At 61.8% G+C, this 8788-nt stretch overlaps 1 protein-coding gene across 1 annotated transcript in view; it reads right to left on the bottom strand.

Moving 5' to 3' along the window:
- Nucleotides 1-8723, bottom strand: part of LOC122546465 (threonine--tRNA ligase 1, cytoplasmic-like) — a 10119-nt gene extending 1396 nt beyond the window's left edge. Inside the window, exons 1-3 of the mRNA XM_043685171.1 lie at nucleotides 8472-8723; nucleotides 1628-1705; nucleotides 375-475 (exon numbers count right to left, since the gene is read on the bottom strand). Of these exons, the coding sequence (XP_043541106.1) occupies nucleotides 375-475; nucleotides 1628-1705; nucleotides 8472-8708 (416 nt within the window). The 5' untranslated portion in view covers nucleotides 8709-8723. The remainder of the gene's footprint in view (nucleotides 1-374; nucleotides 476-1627; nucleotides 1706-8471) is intronic.
- Nucleotides 8724-8788: the final 65 nt, after the last annotated feature.

The raw sequence follows: 8788 nt of genomic DNA, 5'->3' as shown, positions 1-8788 counted from the left end.
AGGGAGACATTTCTCCCGAATTCCCCATCAGATGTTGACCCCCTGAGAATGACTCCCCTCCCTGTCCGGTCTCACTGCACTGTGAAGGGGAAACACTTTCCCTACATTTACTGCCTGACCCCTTCCCGGGAATTACAACAACCTCAAGGCCCCCACCCCTCCACCCCCAGCCATGTCCCCCTCCTTCAGGGGGAGATAGGAGCCTGGGTCTGACCACGTGATTTCCCATGATCACCGTCTGGTTAGATCAGTCACTCTGATGTCTAAGCCAACAGGTGGTCTGGTAATGTGTGCCGCCCCCCACTGTCGAACAGCTGGCTGGCGTGCTCTAGGCAGGGGAAACACCCACAGCCAGGATGCCCGAGCCCACTTACCCGATGTAGCTCAGTCCGAAGCGACTGGGCAGCTGGAAGTCCAACTGAATGGTTGCGCACTGGTGGTCCCGGCCAATGGCGTCCTTGATCTGGACGTCAATCTGGAACGAGACGGGAGAGAGGACAATGCACACCTCAGGAGCCGCGGGGACCGGGCAGCTGCTTTAAGACGCAGCGTGACCCCCCGCCCCCTCCCTGACAGCGCGCGGGGTTCAATTCCCACCGAGGGCTCTCCTCGCCTGGGGAAGCGGAAACCCTCAGGTTAAACCCGCCATCTTCCTCTGTCTCTCCAGCTCTTGACTTCACCCGACCGGTTAGATCAAGTCCACGGGAGGCAGCGTCCCAGCTCTGGGCTTGGTGGGTGGGAAAACAGCCAGGAAATCTCTTGGCCGTTCCTTCAGTGTCGCTGGGTCAGAATCCCGGAACTCCCTCCCTCACTGGCGTCCCTGCACCGCACGGACTGACAGCCCACACAGTCAGAGAGGTCTAGAGCACGCGAGCAGGACATTCGGCCCATCGACAGCAGCATCCTAACGACCCAAATCCCACCTCTTGGCCCAAAGCCCCACCCAGTGACTCACGGGCTAGCCTCAGCGTGTGTAACTCCCGTCCCTGATTGGCCAGAGAGTCGGCCGCATCGCTGTGTGGGACTGGAGTCACGTGTAGGCCACTCCAGGTCAGGAAGTCAGCTCCCTCCGCTCAAGGGCACCGGAGGGGTTTGAAATGTCTTCCGCGTGACGAGAGCTTCCGTCTCTTCCCTCGCGAGCAGGGAAAAAGCCTGTGCCCGAAAATCCTCTCCTGAATCTTGCCCCATCCCTGAAATCGATGCAGCTCCCTCCACAGCCCGGTCGCAGACTCCTCCAATAAGGGGAGGTCATTCATTCCCGTCTGCCCTATCGACGTCCCTCGTTGTTGGCCACATCTCGATCCATCTAACCCCCTCCTCCCCCGGCCGCCTCAGTCTCTCTCGCCATCCCCCCCTTGTCAGCCTGGCTACCGGACTGCATCGGAGGGCAATCAGGAATGTGGCGGCCTGAACACCAGGAGAGATGGGATGGGCAGGGGCTCGGAAAGGGCCAAATGGATGGTGGGCGTGTCCCACCAGCTCGCAGCCAGGTATCAGAGGGTTGAGGGCATCTTGGTCAGAGTGCCAGCCTGGCCACGGGGGAAGGGACCCCCCCATCTCCACCCCCTATCCCCCCCCCGCCCCATTCCCCCCACCACAGACCACCCAGGACGGAGTCCGCACTGACCTTGGGGCCGTAGAAAGCACCGTCTCCAGGGTTCAGCTCCCAAGGCTGGCCAAAGGCCTCCAGGCTACTCTGTAGCTGCTGCACAGAGAGAGAGAGGGAGAGAAACAGAGAGACCACCGTTAGCAAGACCCTCTCCGCAAGAGAAACGCACAGGGAAATTAACGACAGCAAGCGAGTGGGCGCTGAGGGAGTGGGCACTGTCGGAGGGTCAGTACTGAGGGAGTGGGCACTGTCGGAGGGTCAGTGCTGAGGGAGTGGGCACTGTGGGAGGATCAGTGCTGAGGGAGTGGGCACTGTCGGAGGGTCAGGGCTGAGGGAGTGGGCACTGTCGGAGGGTCAGGGCTGAGGGAGTGGGCACTGTCGGACACTGAGAGAGCGCGCGAGACACTGAGAGAGCGCGCGAGACACTGAGAGAGCGCGCGAGACACTGAGAGAGCGCGCGAGACACTGAGAGAGCGCGCGAGACACTGAGAGAGCGCGCGAGACACTGAGAGAGCGCGCGAGACACTGAGAGAGCGCGCGAGACACTGAGAGAGCGCGCGAGACACTGAGAGAGCGCGCGAGACACTGAGAGAGCGCGCGAGACACTGAGAGAGCGCGCGAGACACTGAGAGAGCGCGCGAGACACTGAGAGAGCGCGCGAGACACTGAGAGAGCGCGCGAGACACTGAGAGAGCGCGCGAGACACTGAGAGAGCGCGCGAGACACTGAGAGAGCGCGCGAGACACTGAGAGAGCGCGCGAGACACTGAGAGAGCGCGCGAGACACTGAGAGAGCGCGCGAGACACTGAGAGAGCGCGCGAGACACTGAGAGAGCGCGCGAGACACTGAGAGAGCGCGCGAGACACTGAGAGAGCGCGCGAGACACTGAGAGAGCGCGCGAGACACTGAGAGAGCGCGCGAGACACTGAGAGAGCGCGCGAGACACTGAGAGAGCGCGCGAGACACTGAGAGAGCGCGCGAGACACTGAGAGAGCGCGCGAGACACTGAGAGAGCGCGCGAGACACTGAGAGAGCGCGCGAGACACTGAGAGAGCGCGCGAGACACTGAGAGAGCGCGCGAGACACTGAGAGAGCGCGCGAGACACTGAGAGAGCGCGCGAGACACTGAGAGAGCGCGCGAGACACTGAGAGAGCGCGCGAGACACTGAGAGAGCGCGCGAGACACTGAGAGAGCGCGCGAGACACTGAGAGAGCGCGCGAGACACTGAGAGAGCGCGCGAGACACTGAGAGAGCGCGCGAGACACTGAGAGAGCGCGCGAGACACTGAGAGAGCGCGCGAGACACTGAGAGAGCGCGCGAGACACTGAGAGAGCGCGCGAGACACTGAGAGAGCGCGCGAGACACTGAGAGAGCGCGCGAGACACTGAGAGAGCGCGCGAGACACTGAGAGAGCGCGCGAGACACTGAGAGAGCGCGCGAGACACTGAGAGAGCGCGCGAGACACTGAGAGAGCGCGCGAGACACTGAGAGAGCGCGCGAGACACTGAGAGAGCGCGCGAGACACTGAGAGAGCGCGCGAGACACTGAGAGAGCGCGCGAGACACTGAGAGAGCGCGCGAGACACTGAGAGAGCGCGCGAGACACTGAGAGAGCGCGCGAGACACTGAGAGAGCGCGCGAGACACTGAGAGAGCGCGCGAGACACTGAGAGAGCGCGCGAGACACTGAGAGAGCGCGCGAGACACTGAGAGAGCGCGCGAGACACTGAGAGAGCGCGCGAGACACTGAGAGAGCGCGCGAGACACTGAGAGAGCGCGCGAGACACTGAGAGAGCGCGCGAGACACTGAGAGAGCGCGCGAGACACTGAGAGAGCGCGCGAGACACTGAGAGAGCGCGCGAGACACTGAGAGAGCGCGCGAGACACTGAGAGAGCGCGCGAGACACTGAGAGAGCGCGCGAGACACTGAGAGAGCGCGCGAGACACTGAGAGAGCGCGCGAGACACTGAGAGAGCGCGCGAGACACTGAGAGAGCGCGCGAGACACTGAGAGAGCGCGCGAGACACTGAGAGAGCGCGCGAGACACTGAGAGAGCGCGCGAGACACTGAGAGAGCGCGCGAGACACTGAGAGAGCGCGCGAGACACTGAGAGAGCGCGCGAGACACTGAGAGAGCGCGCGAGACACTGAGAGAGCGCGCGAGACACTGAGAGAGCGCGCGAGACACTGAGAGAGCGCGCGAGACACTGAGAGAGCGCGCGAGACACTGAGAGAGCGCGCGAGACACTGAGAGAGCGCGCGAGACACTGAGAGAGCGCGCGAGACACTGAGAGAGCGCGCGAGACACTGAGAGAGCGCGCGAGACACTGAGAGAGCGCGCGAGACACTGAGAGAGCGCGCGAGACACTGAGAGAGCGCGCGAGACACTGAGAGAGCGCGCGAGACACTGAGAGAGCGCGCGAGACACTGAGAGAGCGCGCGAGACACTGAGAGAGCGCGCGAGACACTGAGAGAGCGCGCGAGACACTGAGAGAGCGCGCGAGACACTGAGAGAGCGCGCGAGACACTGAGAGAGCGCGCGAGACACTGAGAGAGCGCGCGAGACACTGAGAGAGCGCGCGAGACACTGAGAGAGCGCGCGAGACACTGAGAGAGCGCGCGAGACACTGAGAGAGCGCGCGAGACACTGAGAGAGCGCGCGAGACACTGAGAGAGCGCGCGAGACACTGAGAGAGCGCGCGAGACACTGAGAGAGCGCGCGAGACACTGAGAGAGCGCGCGAGACACTGAGAGAGCGCGCGAGACACTGAGAGAGCGCGCGAGACACTGAGAGAGCGCGCGAGACACTGAGAGAGCGCGCGAGACACTGAGAGAGCGCGCGAGACACTGAGAGAGCGCGCGAGACACTGAGAGAGCGCGCGAGACACTGAGAGAGCGCGCGAGACACTGAGAGAGCGCGCGAGACACTGAGAGAGCGCGCGAGACACTGAGAGAGCGCGCGAGACACTGAGAGAGCGCGCGAGACACTGAGAGAGCGCGCGAGACACTGAGAGAGCGCGCGAGACACTGAGAGAGCGCGCGAGACACTGAGAGAGCGCGCGAGACACTGAGAGAGCGCGCGAGACACTGAGAGAGCGCGCGAGACACTGAGAGAGCGCGCGAGACACTGAGAGAGCGCGCGAGACACTGAGAGAGCGCGCGAGACACTGAGAGAGCGCGCGAGACACTGAGAGAGCGCGCGAGACACTGAGAGAGCGCGCGAGACACTGAGAGAGCGCGCGAGACACTGAGAGAGCGCGCGAGACACTGAGAGAGCGCGCGAGACACTGAGAGAGCGCGCGAGACACTGAGAGAGCGCGCGAGACACTGAGAGAGCGCGCGAGACACTGAGAGAGCGCGCGAGACACTGAGAGAGCGCGCGAGACACTGAGAGAGCGCGCGAGACACTGAGAGAGCGCGCGAGACACTGAGAGAGCGCGCGAGACACTGAGAGAGCGCGCGAGACACTGAGAGAGCGCGCGACGCAGACCGAGCGCGCGACGCAGACCGAGCGCGCGACGCAGACCGAGCGCGCGACGCAGACCGAGCGCGCGACGCAGACAGAGCGCGCGACGCACACAGAGCGCGCGACGCAGACAGAGCGCGCGACGCAGACAGAGCGCGCGACGCAGAGAGAGCGCGCGAGACACTGAGAGAGCGCGCGACGCAGACCGAGCGCGCGACGCAGACCGAGCGCGCGACGCAGACAGAGCGCGCGACGCAGACAGAGCGCGCGACGCAGACAGAGCGCGCGACGCAGACAGAGCGCGCGAGACACAGGCAGCGCGCGCGAGACACAGGCAGCGCGCGCGAGACACAGGCAGCGCGCGCGAGACACAGGCAGCGCGCTCGAGACACAGGCAGCGCGCTCGAGACACAGGCAGAGCGCGCGAGACACAGAGAGAGCGCGCGAGACACAGAGAGAGCGCGCGAGACACAGAGAGAGCACGCGAGACACAGAGAGAGCGCGCGAGACACAGAGAGCGCGCGCGAGACACTGAGAGCGCGCGCGAGACACTGAGAGAGCGCGCGAGACACTGAGAGAGCGCGCGAGACACAGAGCGCGCGACGCAGACAGAGCGCGCGACGCAGACAGAGCGCGCGACGCAGACAGAGCGCGCGACGCAGACAGAGCGCGCGACGCAGACAGAGCGCGCGACGCAGACAGAGCGCGCGACGCAGACAGAGCGCGCGACGCAGACAGAGCGCGCGACGCAGACAGAGCGCGCGACGCAGACAGAGCGCGCGACGCAGACAGAGCGCGCGACGCAGACAGAGCGCGCGACGCAGACAGAGCGCGCGACGCAGACAGAGCGCGCGACGCAGACAGAGCGCGCGACGCAGACAGAGCGCGCGACGCAGACAGAGCGCGCGACGCAGACAGAGCGCGCGACGCAGACAGAGCGCGCGACGCAGACAGAGCGCGCGACGCAGACAGAGCGCGCGACGCAGACAGAGCGCGCGACGCAGACAGAGCGCGCGACGCAGACAGAGCGCGCGAGACACAGGCAGCGCGCGCGAGACACAGGCAGCGCGCTCGAGACACAGGCAGCGCGCGCGAGACACTGAGAGAGCGCGCGAGACACAGAGAGAGCGCGCGAGACACAGAGAGAGCGCGCGAGACACAGAGAGAGCGCGCGAGACAGAGAGAGCGCGCGAGACACAGAGAGAGCGCGCGAGACACAGAGAGAGCGCGCGAGACACAGAGAGCGCGCGCGAGACACTGAGAGAAGAGAGCGAGACACAGAGAGAGAGAGCGAGACACAGAGAGAGAGAGCGAGACACAGAGAGAGAGAGCGAGACACAGAGAGAGAGAGCGAGACACAGAGAGAGAGAGCGAGACACAGAGAGAGAGAGCGAGACACAGAGAGAGAGAGCGAGACACAGAGAGAGAGAGCGAGACACAGAGAGAGAGAGCGAGACACAGAGAGAGAGAGCGAGACACAGAGAGAGAGAGCGAGACACAGAGAGAGAGAGCGAGACACAGAGAGAGAGAGCGAGACACAGAGAGAGAGAGCGAGACACAGAGAGAGAGAGCGAGACACAGAGAGAGAGAGCGAGACACAGAGAGAGAGAGCGAGACACAGAGAGAGAGAGCGAGACACAGAGAGAGAGAGCGAGACACAGAGAGAGAGAGCGAGACACAGAGAGAGAGAGCGAGACACAGAGAGAGAGAGCGAGACACAGAGAGAGAGAGCGAGACACAGAGAGAGAGAGCGAGACACAGAGAGAGAGAGCGAGACACAGAGAGAGAGAGCGAGACACAGAGAGAGAGAGCGAGACACAGAGAGAGAGAGCGAGACACAGAGAGAGAGAGCGAGACACAGAGAGAGAGAGCGAGACACAGAGAGAGAGAGCGAGACACAGAGAGAGAGAGCGAGACACAGAGAGAGAGAGCGAGACACAGAGAGAGAGAGCGAGACACAGAGAGAGAGAGCGAGACACAGAGAGAGAGAGCGAGACACAGAGAGAGAGAGCGAGACACAGAGAGAGAGAGCGAGACACAGAGAGAGAGAGCGAGACACAGAGAGAGAGAGCGAGACACAGAGAGAGAGAGCGAGACACAGAGAGAGAGAGCGAGACACAGAGAGAGAGAGCGAGACACAGAGAGAGAGAGCGAGACACAGAGAGAGATACAGACAGACAGTCACAGATCTGCTGAGCACAGAAACAGACCCTTTGGTCAAACTTATCCATGCCGACCAGATATCCTAAATTCATCTAGTCCCACCTGCCAGCACCCGGCCCATATCCCTCCAAACCCTTCCTCCATATTCCCATCCAGATGCCTCTTAAATGTTGCGATTGTACCAGCCTCTACTACATCCTCTGGCAGCTCATTCCATACACGTACCACCCTCTGGGTGAAAAAGTTGCCCCTTAGGTCTCTTCTATATCTTTCCCCTCTCACTAAACCAATGCCCCTCTAGTTCTGGACGCTCCAGGGAAAACAGCCCCAGCCTGTTCAGCCTCTCCCTGTAGCTCAGATCCTCCAACCCTGGCAACATCCTTGTAAATCTTTTCTGAGCCCTTTCAGGTTTCACAACATCTTTCCGATAGGAAGGAGACCAGAATTGCACGCAATATTCCAACAGTGGCCTAACCAATGTCCTGTACAGCCGCAACACGACCTCCCACCTCCTGTACTCAATACTCTGACCAATAAAAGAAACCATACCAAATGCCTCTTTCACTATCCTATCTACCTGCGACTCCACTTTCAAGGAGCTATGAACCTGCACTCCGAGGTCTCTTTGTTTCTAAGACACAGGAGCAGAAATTAGGCCATTCAGCCCATCGAGTTTGCTCTGCCATTCAATCACGGCTGATAGGTTTCTCAACCCCATTCTCCCACTCTCTCCCTGTAACCCTTGATCCCCATTATACTCCAGAACCTATTGATCTCCGTCTTAAATATCCTCAATGACCTGGCCTCTACTGCCTTCTGTGGCACTGAATTCCACAGATTCCCCACTCTCTGGCTGAAGAAGTTTCTCCTTATATCTGCTCTACAGTGTCTTCCCTTTTACTCGAAGGCTGTGCCCTCGGGTCCTAGTCTCTCCAACCAATGGAAACATCTTCCCAACATCCACTCTGTCCAGGCTGTTCAGTATTCTGTAAGTTTCAATCAGATCCCCCCTCATTCTCCTAAACTCCATCGAGTATAGTCCCAGAGTCCTCAAACATTCCTCAGATGTTCAGCAGCACTCCCAGCGACCTTCCCACTACGCGTACTAGTCCTGCCCCGATTTGCCTTTCCAAACTGGCAGCACGTCCCAAGATGGTGGGATGGAGGGATAGTCTGGAGGGGCCAAAGGTCCGCACGCAGCCCGCGGTTCCACCCTGGCCTACCCCGGATCATGCCCGCCTTCCCCCCCCATGCTCTCTGACCTGCTCGGTGGTACAGAAGATGTGGGCATCGTCCTGCTGAAAACGCCGCACACGCACCAGGCCGGACAGGGCACCGGAGAACTCGTTCCTGTGCAGCACCCCGAAGTCTGCCAGCCGGAGGGGCAGCTCGCGCCAGGAGCGCGGCCGATGGCTGTACATCAAGCTGCCAGGGCGACAGGAGGGAGACCGTGTCACTCCAACATCCCGCATTCACATATACACTTCACCGTCCTCCACTGTCCACACCGAGGCGTCACGGACAAGACTCAGGCAGGGGCTGGAGGGGGTGA

Source organism: Chiloscyllium plagiosum, unplaced genomic scaffold, assembly GCF_004010195.1.
Source record: "Chiloscyllium plagiosum isolate BGI_BamShark_2017 unplaced genomic scaffold, ASM401019v2 scaf_61134, whole genome shotgun sequence".
Taxonomy (NCBI): domain Eukaryota; kingdom Metazoa; phylum Chordata; class Chondrichthyes; order Orectolobiformes; family Hemiscylliidae; genus Chiloscyllium; species Chiloscyllium plagiosum.
The sequence above is the reverse complement of the archived record's forward strand: the minus strand, read 5'-3'. Positions and strand labels throughout refer to the sequence as shown.